The 15,707-nt window shown below is 46.5% G+C and overlaps 1 protein-coding gene across 1 annotated transcript in view; it reads right to left on the bottom strand.

Annotated features, from left to right (window-relative positions):
• Window positions 1–4,334: 4,334 nt before the first annotated feature.
• VPS53 (VPS53 subunit of GARP complex) overlaps window positions 4,335–15,707 on the bottom strand; it is a 125,313-nt gene continuing 113,940 nt past the window's right edge. Inside the window, exons 20-22 of the mRNA XM_061389534.1 lie at window positions 9,999–10,136; window positions 7,763–7,867; window positions 4,335–7,317 (exon numbers count right to left, since the gene is read on the bottom strand). Of these exons, the coding sequence (XP_061245518.1) occupies window positions 7,147–7,317; window positions 7,763–7,867; window positions 9,999–10,136 (414 nt within the window). The 3' untranslated portion in view covers window positions 4,335–7,146. The remainder of the gene's footprint in view (window positions 7,318–7,762; window positions 7,868–9,998; window positions 10,137–15,707) is intronic.

The raw sequence follows: 15,707 nt of genomic DNA, 5'->3' as shown, positions 1-15,707 counted from the left end.
TAGGGGATGGAGGTGGTGGCTGTAATCTCTTGCTGGAAATGGTAACAAAGACCACAAGAGAAGTGGCATGGGGGATCTTAGGGGGTGGCAGGATCGAGGAAAGCATGATACCCCTGTTCACTTCTGCAGGCAGAATGGAAAAGAGGGCAAGCTCTGAGGAGCCTGGTGGGAGCGGGGGTGGGGCCTCCAGGGAAGGACAGCCAGGCGGAGTGGGGCAGCAAATGGAGAGTGGGTACCACACGGGTGGCTTGCATGTGGCCAGTCCTCGTGCATAGTGGGGCCCAAGTTCCTGACTGGAACTCCTGAGGCCTCAGATTCCCAACTGTCACACAAGGAGATCTGGCCGAAGTTCTAAAAGCGGATAAACCTACATACCACCCAACCCTGAAGCCCATCGATCCGGCCCCAAGAGCCCCTGGTGAGGCCAGGGGAGTCCCACATGTCATCGTGTCTATACTTCAAGTCCTGAGAGGTTGGGGAAGCATCGCGTGCACAGATGTGCGAGGCCTCAGGTGTGAGATCTGGGGCTGTGGGCGTTTCCTGAGGAGGACAGGCTTCCTTTCAAGTGTTGCCCGAGCCCCCTCCTCCCACTTCCGGTTGCACTGCTTTCTTCTCAGAACACAGCTGCCTTGCACCACGGGTGCCTTGCTCTCTGATGTCCGACTTCTAAGGACAGCAAGGCTCAATCCAGGTGGTGGCTTCCAGCGAGACTCAAACAGGATCTGGATGACAGTTCAGGGGTGTTGCTGAGTGGGTGGTGGACTTCAGATGAAAGGTACTCTTTTGTGTACAAAGGTGACCCCACCAAATGCCCCCTCCCCTTTGCACGGCAGCCCCTGATGAGGGCCTGCAGCTTCCAAAGTGACTTCTGGGAACCTGGAATTCTTGAGATGTTTTGAGGGGCCAAGGAGCTCCACATAAAGCTTTGATTCTATCTTCCCTTTAAGAATGCATACTTGAAGCCTATTCTAATGACAAAATATTCTAAACTGTAATAACACACATCCTCAAATGTGTTACTGGTGTAAATGTTGAGATTTTACAGACACTTGGTGCATTAACCTGCCCTGTCGAGGCTGTTCTGTCTGTGTAGACCTCAGGATAAAGAGACTCCCATCTGGGTAACCAGAGTATCTGGGATTGGAAGGAGAGTGAAAAACAACTGAGGGACATCCCTGGGGGTTCTAGTGGCAAAGACCCCGCCTTCCAATGCAGGGTGTGCCGGTTTGACCCCTTGTCTGGGAACAAAGATCCCACATGCTTTGTGGCCAAAAGAACCCAAAATATATAACAGAAGCACTAGTATAACAACTACAGTGAAGACTTTAAGAGAACTAACAAACAGAACCTGATACTGTTTGCAAATTGTTCGCTGGATTAAATCAAGATTTCTCTATTCTATGCAACCAAAGCAAAACACAGAAATAGACTGGATGCTGGGTAGATGCATGTAAATTGCCAGTGTGTGCTCAGTCATGGCTGACTCTGCATCCCCAGGGACGGTTAAACAGAAAGCACTTCAAAGTTACGGTTAGGGATAAATTGCCACCCATAACCTTAGCTTTGAAATGCTTTCTATTTAACTGAAATAGTTTCAGTGTTCTCACGGATTTGCTTTGAAAGATATGTGAACTCACAAAATACATTAATAAAACACTTTATCTGTTTGTAGAGCGAGAGTCCTATGTGAAGTCGGGCCTCATACATGTAAAAAGCACTGGTATAGTGCACGGAGCCTGGTGACGGAATGAGTCTTGAGCTGAATCCTGGCTCGTTTGCTCCCCAGGCCTCCAGGTCCACACCCATGAATCATGCCCACTTAACAGGGGTTTTTTGATCCAGTGAGGTCTCTGCACTATCCCAGAGGCAGCAAATACTCAGTTCCCGGGATACCCAATAGCCCTGAAGGGCCTGGATCTCTCAGCCCCACTCACAACCAGGTGTTGCTTGCATACCAAACGGTAGCCAGGCTGCACCTAAAGCCCTGGGCTACATCAGCTAGACCTTCTGGCCCATCAGCGCCCTCCTCAGAGGACAGAGCCAGCCGGCCAGCCAAGGGGCCAACTCTTGGGAGTGGTTGAGAGCAGAGTCAGGGCCGCAGTAGGGCGTGGGTATGAGGTTGGGGTGTGTGTGTGCGTGTATGTGTGTAAGCTCATGTTTTCTTTACACAACATTGGCTACTTTTCCATCTGCCTGCTAAAGCGTTTCATCGGCCGCCCCAGGTGGCCCAGTCACAGGACTGCAGTCTGTGCAGAATTCTGTGGACTGTGGTCTCTTCAGCAGGCGATGTGCTTCCCCTCTGCCTGAGAAGGGCCTTCCTTTTCCATCTGCACAGAGCGAGTGGAAGAAGCTAGAGTTTCTCTCTACTGTGTCACCTGGTGGCCCTGAAAATTGCAGCCCCACTTGGTAAATACTTTTCTTGGCCCCAGAAGCAAAGGGAAGTTTTATCAAGAAGCTGTTCTTAATTTCCTATGTGTTGAAAAATTACCCCAAACAGGAGGTGGCCCTGGGTCATGGCCATTGTGCAAATTCCATTTGATCACTGAGCAGAGGCTACCAGAGCTCTCAGACAGAGTGATAAGCATTCTTAGGGGACAAAGCATTTACAGGTTTTCCTATCACTCTATTGCCCAGCATTCTCTGTTATCAGTAGCCCCCAAGGGGATTGAGAGGGCCTGGTTACAGGGATTCCCCTGGCCTTGGGAAAGGTCTGAACATCTTTTGAAAGGTGACTGTGAAGCCATCCAAAGAGCTGGTGAATTTCTGGCTTCCCTGTTAGGTCTGCCTGTCCCAAGATAATCCTGCTTAGAGATTTTTGGGCATTGAAGGTAAAAAAAAAAAGCCAGTGTAGGCAGGAATTTTGTCCCTGCCAGGAATGGCCAGTTGAAATGAGTTTCTGTGGACACCGGACACCATTATCTAAAGACACAGTTTTTTGGATGGAAGCCTTTGGCAACCCTTCTGATTTGCATTCAGAGGAAACTTGCCACATTTTCCACAACAGGCAGCCCGGCCAACGCCACCTGGGAGGGAGGAAGTTCTTTCTCTGCGCGTCTGCAGGTTTATCCCTAACTGCTACGGGAAACGGCAGCTGCCAGGGCAAGGGGAACAGAGGATGGAGAGCCTTTTAAAATTCTTGAGTAAGTCGGATCTCACCAGCAGGACCTAAAAAGGCAAAGGCTTGACATTCCGGTGCTTGCTGCAGATGCGGCCTGCGCCCGGGGGGCAGGCTGTGTTGTCACCTGGGCTCACTCCTGTTCGAGTGAGCCCAGGGACAGAGCAAACTCTATGGCCACCTGCCATTCAGTCAGGTCAGCCACTTGGGGTCCAGGCCTGGCGAGTGACAACGAGGAGGTCACACTCACACCGCCTTGTGGCTGACAAAGGGTGCGTGTGTAGCCGGCTCTTGTGTGACCTTCACCACGCTGTTAATTATACCCCTGTTGACAGATACTAAAAAGGGCCTTAAAAAAAAAAAGTCTTAAGTTTGTTACAATGTTGCTTTCTGTTTTCTGTTTTGGTGTTTTGGCCTCAAGGCACCTGGGATCCTAGCTCCTCCACCAGGAATCAAACCCACCTCTCCCCCATCTCCCGGTGTATTAAAAGGAGTCTTAACCACTGGGTCACCAGGAAGGTGGTGGCTTTTGTTTCAAATGGACATTCTTCAGGAGCCACTGCTTACCTGGTTACGCAAGCAGGAAGGAAGATAATCTGGTAGGTCAGTCATCGGGCCATGTTCTTCCAGGTGGGTTATACAGAAAGGTTTCTTTCCTCATCAGACTGATTTCTGGCTACCCTATAAAAGTGGGGAGCTGGTGGAAAAAAAGAATGGGAACTCGGGAATGATCTCAAAGCCAACCTAACGGAAGAACTGCCACAGATTTTCCAGGGCTGAGGGGAACATCAGACTTCTTCAGAAGTTCACTGCAAAATGTCCACCCAGCTCTTAAGGAAACAGGACGGACTGACTGCGGACAGGACAGACGGCCACTGGCAGTCACATGGAAAAGCAGGCTGAGTTTGGAACCGTGAGGTGCAGGAGGGCAAGTCAATGGGATAGGAATTTGGAGCACAAGGAGGCTTCCACATCAGAAGCAGGGTGCTTTGTACCTATTCACAGAGGGTTTCCCCACCCGTGGGTGTGCCAGGACCTTGCCCACGAGCACCACGGTCTGGTTCTGTGCCCCGTTTCCTCCGGCTGTCAGTAGAGGCGTGCGTCTTCACCAGGGAGAAGGGCAGATGCTGAGGGGGAGCCCAGGCTTCTTGGGTGTGCTAATTTTTCACTATAGTCCGTTCTGTTTTCTGTCAACAGTAAGGAAATACATCCTAGCAAGTGACATCCAGTACTGCTTTAATTAACTGTAATATTTTATGCTCCAATAATGCACCAAGAAATCACTTCCAGATGGGGAAAAGGAATGATATTTAGACAAAAAGGCAATTCCTTTACTTTCGGCAGATCGGTATCTCCCAAAGGTACAGAACAGAACCTTGAGGGTCCAGGGAAGCGGTGGGGCGGGGGGGAGCGGGGGGACGGGCGGGGAGAAGGGGGCAGCTTATCTATTTTGATACATATTAGAATTTGAGACTGGAAAATTATCTTTACTGTATAAAACATCCCAGTACTCTTTCTGCATGCCAGCATCTGGTGTGTCCGTGTTCCCAGGACTGTTGTTTAAATGGCCCAGTGCAGTCCTAATCGTTTTATTTTTAGCGATCTGACTTGGAGGGGACGAGAAGTGTGAAACACTTGCTTTCAGCCTCAAGCAAGCTGGTTATTTTGGAGATTTTTCTTGCTAGCAAGAGGAATTTCATTTCCAGCTGTGAACTTCTGGCATTTTCCCTGGCGTTCCATAAACAGGGGACGAGGCTTCCTCGTCCAAGAGCAATTCAGGGTGGGCTGCTATCACATCCCCCATTTCTCCTGCTCACTCACCCTGCCTGCCTGTCACTGTCACACTGGTCCTCAGAAGTCGACTTTTGGTCTTGTTCTGTCTGTACCGAGGAGCCACCTGAGGCATGAGAAAGTCGGCACACTTTTCTGGTGGGGTGGGCAAAGCCCTGGGTACTGGGTCTTTGTTCTTCAAGACAGGGAGGTGTGGTGATAGTTGCTTCAATTCCCAGAACTGAGTTTGGAGGTCAAGACACCCTGTCCGTGGTGGTTCCTATTTCCCTATTATGATCCAAACAGAACTTTCTCCAGCCTGAGCACCTCTAACCAGCAATCTAGAAGTCTGGCCACAGTAAAGACAGCAGAGAACTCTTTATCAATTATAAATTACCAATATTTATTTTAACCACATAAGGTAACTTCAAAGTTTTCTTTTTTTTTTTTTTGAAATCTAGAGAAAGTAGAGGGAAGGAACCAGTACAATATCTAATTTAGCTGAATAGCAGAGTTGTTAGCTACTGTTTTGATCAATGAGGGCTCCTTTATATATATTATTTCAAAGCGACAATAATAAATAAATCTTCCATTTAGGGTTTAGTCATCAAAACAAAGGAGAATCCTAGTCAGGACGGGGACAGCATGATTTCTGCCATGGTCCCTCCATCGACACAAACTCAAAATTCAAGATGCTGGCTATGAGCAAAAAAACATCTTTACTGTTTGGGTACCAGCTCAACTGTACAGTAATTACACTTGCTTACAGTCAGAAAAAAATACCCATTTGTGAAAATGTGCAATAGGAAATCTTCAATAAAGCAAGTTCTTATTATAACGGTTCTTCACAAGGAGTAAATATTATAATCATAATGGAACTTTTCAACTGTATGCTGGGCACTACTCCAGACTTCCAGACTGACTATTCACAACCTCCAGGCATTTGTACTTGTGAAAATAAAAAGGGCCTCAGGTGATGCTGATGCAGACCCCCAGCTGAGAAACAGGCTCTGTCCGTACAGGACTACACACGGCATTCAGCACCCATCACCAAGACACCTAACGTAACTCCTACTGACATCTGTTGGCTCCTTGGAGATTACTGACGGTGTAATAAATCAAGAAAGCAACTTCTCTGGCTGTGACCACCTGGGGCTGGTGGTGGTGGAGGGGAAACAGTGCCTTGACATCTCAATGCCATTATGGAGATGTCCAGAAAGTGACTCCTTGTGAATGAACCACAAAAAGAAGTGTGGATCTGTAAACACCGAGAGTGACAAGAACCAGGTGTGGGAGTCCACTGGTGTTTCCAGCTTCCCGGGCCGATGACAGACGGCTAAAGCGGCTGCCTGGAGATGGGCCCGTCACCCCTTCTTTCAGGAGTGAGAAGAGAACATTAACCTCAATTAGCATGGGCTGGATAACTTTCCCAGAGCAACACCATGGCTGTCTGGGCAGAGGGAAATCTATTGACTGAGCTGCCTGGGTGACCCACTGCACTACTCCCTACTCTTCCTGCATTTTTTTTTTTTTTTTGGCTGCAAGGTTTACTTCCTTCTATTTTATTTTCTTATTTGGCCACTTATTTGGCCACATGGCACATGGGATCTCAGTTCCCTGACCAGGGATTGAACCTACACTCCCTGCACTGGAAGCTCAGAGTCTTAACCACTGGACCACAAGTCCCCTTGCACTTTTCTTACATAGCCATCCTTTCTTCACAGGGCTCAGCTAAAGGCCACACCTCTCCTGCCATCATCTGCCATTTCATCACTGGAGCCCTAGAGCCAAGCCTAGAGGACATCTCTTAGGGGTCTGGCTGCAGAGGGCACCTCCAACAGCTGCAGGTGGGGGAAGCTGTGAGAGCCCAGCTCTCTGGCCCACAGTGCTAGGACAGAGCAGGGAAGGGAACAGGGCCACAGTCACAGAGGGCGGGACTGTGCGGGCGAGGCTGCAGAGTCAGTGATGACTGGAGCAGTCGGGAGCAGCTGGGGAACAGCCAGTGAAGCCCGGGAACCTTCTTCACCCACTGTGGCCTCTGCTACAGGAATCAGAGATTGCCTCCAGTCCTTACTTGGCTTCTCCCATTAGGCAGGAATTAAGACAAGGCATGGGAGCGACCCAGGAATGACCCAAACGTCCCAGGAAGTTTCAAGACTGATGATCTGAGGATCTGGGGAGCACAGGAGATGTGAGGGGCGTCCGGGGATCTGGTTGCGGGTGGCTCACCGGCCAGAGGGGAAAGTGACCCCTGGGTGCTCCTACAGTCTCTTTTTAATCAGTTTCTCCAGTTTGCGGATGCGTGAGGACTCCTGTTCTGGAGTTGGAGCCAGGAGGGACAGGGAGCTGGAGCCTTCGGGTCCTGAGGGCGGGGCGGGGAGCCTCTGGCGGAAGAGCTCCAGCATGCTGCTCTGCTCACTCCGCTTCAGCCCCTGAGGTGGAGACAAAGGAGGGTGATGGCAGGTCTGGCCCCCAAGGACCCAAGGGCAAGTTCAGTATCTGGTATTCACTAGGCTGAGGATTAGCGCCTTCTCCAGGGGAGATATTAGCCCTGGGTAGTAGCCCAGGAGAGAAGCAGGGGAGGAAGAAAAGGCAAAAGGAGAGGAGAGAAAGGGCTGAGAAGGCAAGTGGCCAGGCAGCAGGATGCGGGAGGGCAGCCTTCTCTCCTCGCAGCCCGCCAAGCCCGGCTACCCGCCATCAGGAGGTGATGGGGGACGTGGTCGCAGGCCCTGGGTCCCCCTCCTCAAATGGTTTCTTGCAGCCTGGGCCCAACAGGGACACTTTGAGGAGGCCCCCAGGGGCCTATATTCTGCCCCCAAGTGAATCATGGAGTGTGAGAAGGATGCACCCAGGGACAGAACACGATGCTGAGCGCACCTTCATGTCCAGAATCTTCTGGAAGGTTTCTGTGTTGCAGTCTGTCAGGAGCTTGATGTAATTGTCCACGAATACCACCAACGGCTCATGAGGGGCCATCACAACCTGTGAGGGAGAGAGGAGAGTCAGGCCTGCCGGAAACGCTTATGATCGGAGGCAGCGGAGCATCTTCTAGAGAAATGTCCTGATAGCCTGTTTCATCTCAGCATTCAGTTACAGCAATGCTTTCAATCAAACCCGTCAATCCTAAAGGAAATCAACCCTGAATATTCAATGTAAGGACTGATGCTGAGGCTCCAATACTTTGGCCACATGGTGTGAAGAGCCAACTCATTGGAAAAGACCCTGATGCTGGGAAAGACTGAAGACAGGAGGAGAAGGGGGCAACAGAGGAGACGGTTGGATGGCATCACTGACTTAACGGACATGAGTTTGAGCAAACTCCGGGAGATAGTGAAGGACAGGGAAACCTGGTGTGCTGCAGTCCATGGGGTCGCAAAGAGTCAGACACGACTTAGCGACTGAGTAACAACACAATGCTTCCTAAATTTGCTAAATAAAAAATGTCACCTGAATTGCTTTTTAAGTACAGATTTCTATGTCCCTCCTCTGAAGATTCTAATTCACAGAGCCTGGGGAGGAGTCCCAGGGGTCTTTTTTTTAAAATATCAAGACCACAGGAAACACTGTGTTGGAGGGCCCCCTGTCTGGGACATTTCCTGGGTTTCTGGTACCTGCTCCTTCTGTCCTGACGTATCGTTGTTCCCAAGTGAAGTGTCACTCAGTTGTGTACAATTCTTTGCGACCCCATGGACTACACAGTCTATGGAATTCTCCAGGCTAGGATACTGAAGTGGGCAGCCTTTTCCTTCTCCAGGGGATCTTCTCAACCCAGGGATCGAACCCAGGTCTCCCATATTGCAGGTGGATTCTTTACCAGCTAAGCCACAGGGAAGGGATGGCCTCAAAAAGCATCGAGTTAAGTGGGTTTTCTCAAGAACAAAAACTCCACAACAGCCTCAGTGTTTCTAAGACTTAAAATCGGGAACTTCATATAACTACATCCACTTCACATACCAGGGCTTCCCTGGTGGCTCACTGGTAAAGAATCCACCTGTCGATGCAGGTGATCCCTGGGTTGGGAAGATCTCCTGGAACAGGAAATGGCAACTCACTCCAGGACTCTTGCCTGGAGAATCCCACGGACAGAGGAGCCTGGTGGGCTACAGTCCATGGGGTCGCAAAAGAGTCAGACACGACTCAGTGACTAAACAACAACTTCATGTACCACCAGCAGGAGAGCCCTGGCATCAAACCCCTCATGTTCACAGTCATTTGGTTTTCATTGTGGGGGTCCAGTTTTCTTCCTCAAGTAGGCTGGTTTGGTTTTGGATTTCTGAGAATACAACTCAGAGTGGCAAGGAGAACTCACTCAGAAATTCTCTCCAAACCCTGCTCTCCCCCATGGAGAGTAAACCAGCCAGGGAAGAAATGCATTAGGCTGCTTTCAGTTTCATCAGGCCAAAGCCCAAGGTCTGTGGAGGCCCCTTGCCCGGTCCAGCCACGTCAGGGCTCGCCGTGACTTCCCACTCCTCCATCATTTGAGCCATTCTGCTTGCAGACTGACAAGCTCCATTTGTACTCCAGCCTTCTCTCCCCTCCCCAGTAGGTTCCCTCTCCACTCGACAAGTCCAGGTGGAAATCAGATGCAGGAGTTCAAGGCTTCAGACATTCTTAGCATCATCACCCCACATATACTTTGTTAAATGGGGCTTTAGAAAACCATTTGCTGATTAGAATCAGGTATGCGACATTTGTTTGAAGTTCCTATAAGGTGGCAGAGCTTAGAAAGCCAAGAATGGGAGGAACTAAAAGCTGGGAAGCAGAGAGAAGCAGAGCAGAGAGACCGTGACTGGAGGCTGATTGAGTGACAATGCCACTCAGCCTCCAATCTTGGCCAAATCTTATTACAAGAGAATCTCATTACAAGAAAGAATGCATTTGTCAGACAGAATTACTGACCCCCACCCCGCCCCCCGCAACACTGCACTGACTTTCAACAATAACTGATGAGGCCAAAGTCTGTTCCAGCCAAAGAATGCAGACATTCTTTTGGGACTGATGGGAATAGGTTCTAACCTGTGCTTTTTGAGACTAGTACTCAGTACTGTTTCAAATAAGTGATCAGGTAACTAGGCCCTTTTAACTGAAACCCTAAAGAAGACACAAGTCCCACCTTGAGGATCATCTCCGCGCGGGTCATGCCCTTCACCACGATCTTGGTGTAACTGGCCGGGGCTTTCCTCACCACCTGAGAGCCGATGGAAGGCAGATCAAGCAGGACCATCTTCAGGGAGTGTGTGTCCAGCAGTAGCTGAGGGAAGAGAACAGAACAGTCCCAGCCACCTCACGTGGGCACAACACCCAGTGTACTCACGCTGATAAATAACATTTTCTTGATACTAAAATTTTTTTAAAATTTATTTTAATGTTTGGCTGTACTGGGTTTTCACTTCTGTGTGTGAACTTTCTCTGGTTGCATCGAGTCGGGGGCTACTCTTCGTTGTGGTGTGTGGGGTTCTCGTTGCAGCGGCTTCTCGTTCTAGCTTGAGAGCTCTAGAGCTTGGGCTCAGCAGCTGTGATGCATGGCATGTGGAATCTCCCCTGACCAGGGATCAAACCCACATCCCCTGCACTCCATTTAGAAAGCAGTTCAGGATATGTATGAAGAACCTTACAAATGTCTTAAACATTTTTGCTTATTGAACAGGCAAAAAATGGTAACTCCGTACTGCTCTATTTGGGGTTTCTCTGGATGCTAGTGAGGATGTAGGAGATTAAGCCAAATTTAAACATCAGTATCTTGGGACTTCTTGGTGGTCCAGTAGTTAAAAATCTGCCTGGACCACCAGGAAGTCCCAAGATACTGACCCCAAGATTTATAATAAAGTAATCGAGACAGTGTGGTACAGGTGAAAGGGCAAATAGATCGATTGTGCTGAAGAGAAAGCCCAGAGATACAGTCACAGATACAGTCCACACAAATAGAGTCACCGATCACTCACAAAGCAGCAAAGGCAATTCAATGGAGTAAAGGTAGTCTTTTCAACAAATGGTGCTTGAACAACTGAGCATCCACATGCCAAAAAAAAAAAAAAAGGAAAAAGGAATCTAGACATAGACCTTCCACCCTTCACAAAAACTAACCCCAAATGGATCATATAGGCCTAAAGGTAAAACACAAAACTATAAAACTTCTAGAAGGTAACATAAGAGAAACCCTAGATGACCCTGGGTATGGTGATAACTTTTTAGATATAAGACCAAAGACATGATCCATTAGAAACTTACACTGCTGCTACTGCTGCTAAGTCACTTTAGTCGTGTCCGACTCTGTGCGACCCCAGAGACGGCAGCCCACCAGGCTCCCCCGTCCCTGGGATTCTCCAGGCAAGAACACTGGAGTGGGTTGCCATTTCCTTCTCCAATGCATGAAAGTGAAAAGTGAAAGTGAAGCCGCTCAGGTTGTTTACTTGAAAGTTACACAGTCGTGTCCGACTCCTAGTGACCCCATGGACTGCAGCCTACCAGGCTCCTCCGTCCACGGGATTTTCCAGGCAAGAGTACTGGAGTGGGGTGCCATTGCCTTCTCCAGAAACTTAAACTACCATCTGTAAAATAGATAGCCAATGGGAATTTGCTGTATGTCTCAGGAAACTCACACAGAGGCTCTGTATCAACCTTGACGGGTGGGATGGGGAGGGAGATGGGAGGGAGGTTCAAAAGGGAGGGGATATATGTATCCCTACAGCTGATTCATGCTGAGGTTTGACAGAAAACAACAAAATTCTGTAAAGCAATTATCCTTCAATTAAAACATAAATAAATTAAAAAAAAAAAACAAAGACATGATCCATTAGAGAAATAATTGATAAACTGGTCTTCGTTTAGAATGAAAAATGTTTGCTCTCCAAAAGACAATGTTAAGGGGGTGAGAAGGTAAGCCGCAGATTAGGAGAAAGTATTTGCAAAAGATACATCTTATAAAGGACTGTTATCTAAAACATACAAAGATTTTTAAAGAAAAACTCAGCAATAAGAAAACAATCCAAATAAAAAATGGGCCCAAGATCTTAACAGCTACCTCACCATATAGATAACAAGTAAGAATTTGAAAAGATCTGATTCCTGAAAATCAGTAAGCAAAAGAACAGCAACCCCAGTAAAAACAATACCAACGATGGGGCAAAGATTTGAACGGGCACCTCACACAAATGGAAACGCCAGTGCTCATAGGACTGTGAAATGCTGTGTGTGCGTGCTCAGTTGTGTCCAACTCTTTACAACCCCACGGATTGTAGCCCGCCAGGCTCCTGAAACTTAATTTCACTAGTGATCCAGTAAACACAAATCAAAGCCACAACTGTGTATCATTTTGTACTCATCAGAAAGGCAAAATAAAAAGTTGAAATACCAAGTGTTGGCACACGTATAGTGCAATGAAACTCACACTTAGCATGAGGTATTATAAACTGGTTGAAGCCCTTTGGGGGAATTTCAGTACTATTTCCTAGTGCAATCTGTACATAATCTGTGACACAGTACTCATATCCTTTAAAGAAATTCTTGCCCATGTCAAAAAAGGTTCCTTGAATCCACTGTTCGTAAAAGCAAAAGATTGGAAGTGGCCTAAATGCCCATCAACGGTGTAGAATGGATAGACAAACAGTGCTATGTTCACGCGATGGAACACGACACTGAAGTTAAAATAAGCGACTCAAACAACCTGTATCTCACAGATAAATCTCAGAACTCATCTGTTGGGCAAAAGAAGCAACTGGGGAAATGATATGTATAGTACCATTTGCATAAAGTTTAAACATTTGCAAAATAAAATTATATATCGTTTTTGGATACATACACATGTAACTTATCAAAGCACATATGGGAATGATAAAATCAAAATAGTGATTACCTCTGGGCATGGAGGGAGAGGCATGGCAGGGTAGGTCCACAGGGGACTTCAGCCATAATTATAATTTATATAAGAAAGATTTACAGCAAATATGGGACCATGTTAAGATCTGCCTAAGCTAAGTGGGAAGCTGATATTCTTGACATTATTTTCTATACTTTTATTAACTGGAACTGTGTTTTTCCTTCTCTTCTTTTTTCATAGTATGCTATTAAATATCTGAGGCCTAGAAAAGATTCAACTTTATCTTCCATGTAGTAAAATTTCAGCATCTTGTCAAAATCAAAGCCATGTCTTAGCATTATTTGCTAGCAGGAAAAAAAAAAATCAATGATTATTTAAAAACGTATAGGGATACTTCCTGTTTTTTCTGTACGTTCTACTTCCCAGAGAATATTATATGCATAAATAATTGTACAGTCTTAAGTGACAGGAAGAGTTTTGAATGAACCAGACATAACCCTCTAGTATCTCCCATATTTTGAAAGATAGGACATTCTCAATTTCTGGCCAGTCACAGTAAAATTCTCTCCTCACCAGACAGATGAACAGATGGAAACCTTGGTCTCAGGTTTTACCGGAAGTAATGCAGTCAGAAAAGGTGGGAGCTAGTCTGACAGACTTAGCAGTTGTCTGTGGGAAATGAAGGTGAAACGGCTCATTTATCATGAAAATCTGTTGGCTTTCATCTTTGAAAATAGCTAAAAGTTTATCTCCTTATGCATGAGGCACTGGGCAAGAGGTGGCTGTTAGCTAAATTTGGCTGAGCCTTAGAGAAAAATTTTGGGGGTGATATGGCTGTTCTTGGTGGGCTGCTGGGGTGCAAAGCTGGCCAGCATGCTATGCCTGGGAAGGGTCATCGCCCGTTAATGGAAAGCTCTGACACCTCTTGGGGGACAACATGACTATCACAGTGATAGAAACCTTGAGCAGACAAAATAAAGGCACACTCCTAGAAGGCAAAGGCCATATATATAACACTAAGTTCTGAGGTGATGTGGAAGAAACAGTTCAGGATATAAGGAATAGGTGGGCCAAGGTGAGGACATGCCTTGTTTCTTTCCTCGTTCCTTTTTTTTTAAGGTATAACTTTCATACAGTAAAGTACACAAAGACCAAGTACACAGCTTGATAAATTATTACATATGTATACACCCTATGGGGCTTCCATGGTGGCTCAGACAGTAAAGGATCCATCTGCAATGTGGGATGGAGAAGGAAATGGCAACCCACTCCAGTGTTCTTGCCTGGAGAATCCCAGGGATGGGGGAGCCTAGTGGGCTGCCGTCTATGGGGTCGCACAGAGTTGGACACAACTGAAGCGACTTAGCAGCTGCAGCAGCAGCAGCTGCAATGTGGGAGACCTGCGTTTGATCCCTGGGTCAATTCTCCAGGAAAGATCCCCTGGAGGAGGGCATGGCAACCCACTCCAGTATTCTTGCCTAAAGAATTCCCACATACAGAGGAGCCTGGTGGGCTATAGTTCATGGGATCACAAAGAGTTGGACATGACTGAGCGACTAAGCACAGCACAGCACATACACCCCACTGCCTAATTAAAGACATGAGACATTTCTCCATCAACAAATGAATGAACTCAGTGCTCTATGATGACCTACAGGGGTGGGATGGGGCTGAGGTGGGAGGGAGGTCCAAGAGGGATAGATATGTATGCATATGGCTGATTTACTTCATTGCACAGCAGAAACTAACACAACATTGTAAACTGATTATACTCCAAAACAAAACAGATGAAAGGATAAAGAAGATGCTGTGTTCACACGATGGAATAGTACTCAGCCATAAAAAGAATGAAATATTGTCATTTGCAACAACATGGACGGACCTAGACATTATCATACTAAGTGAAGTTAAGTCAAAGACAAACATCATACGATATCACTTATATATAGTGAAATCTAAATACAATACAAATGAATTTATTTATAAAACAGAAACAGATTCACAGACATAGAAAACAAACTAATGGTTACCAAAGGCGAAAGGTGGTGGCAGGGAGGGGATGGATAAATTAGGAGTTTGGGATTAGCAGATACACATTATTATGGATAAAATAAATAAACAACATGGTCCTACCATATAACACAGGGAACTATAATCAGTATCTTATTATAATCTATAATGGAAAAGAATATGGAAAAGACTATATAATCTTCATATATGTATATGTACATGTATATAACAGAATCACTTTGCTGGACATCAGCAGCAGTACTTCAATTCCTCTATACTTCAATTAAAAAAATAAATTAAAAAGATGACTTGGGACATTATTTGCATCCCAGAAGGCTTCCTTGGGTTCTCTTCCAGTCAATGCTCTCTCTTCCTTCCCAACAAAGGCTACCACTCTTCTGCCCTATGTGCCTCAGGACTGGTCTGCTGCTCATTAATCTGCTATGAACATTCTTGTACATGTCTTTGGTGGCCACTGGGGGTAGCATCTATGCAGAATTGCCGGATGAAGGGGTAGGCATATGCTTAGCTTTAGGAGAGACTGATAGTTTTCCAGTTTGGTTGTACTAATTTCCAGTCCTACCAGCAATGCCTGAAAGTTCCAGTTGCTTTACATTCTCACCAACACTTGGTATTCTTGGTCTTTTTTAATTTTAGCTATTCTGATACTGTGATTTTAATTTACACTTCCCTAGACAATTAATATGCTTACTGGCGAGCCTCTTTTTGAAGTACCAGTTCAAGTCTTTTGCCATCTTTTCTAATGGCTGATCATCTTTTTTCTAATTGATTTGTTGAGGTTTTTCTAAAGTACGTTTTTCAACTTTATTGAGGAATAATTGACAAATACACTTTAACTGCATATATTTAAAGTGTACAAGGTGATTATTTGATATACATACACTTTGTGCAATGATTACCAAGATCAAGATAATAAACTCTCCTTTTGTGTATGTGGTAAGAATGCTTAAGATCTACTCTCAGCAAATTTCAAGT

Source organism: Bos javanicus, chromosome 19 (genome assembly GCF_032452875.1).
Source record: "Bos javanicus breed banteng chromosome 19, ARS-OSU_banteng_1.0, whole genome shotgun sequence".
Taxonomy (NCBI): domain Eukaryota; kingdom Metazoa; phylum Chordata; class Mammalia; order Artiodactyla; family Bovidae; genus Bos; species Bos javanicus.
This window is presented reverse-complemented; position numbering and strand designations above follow the sequence as displayed.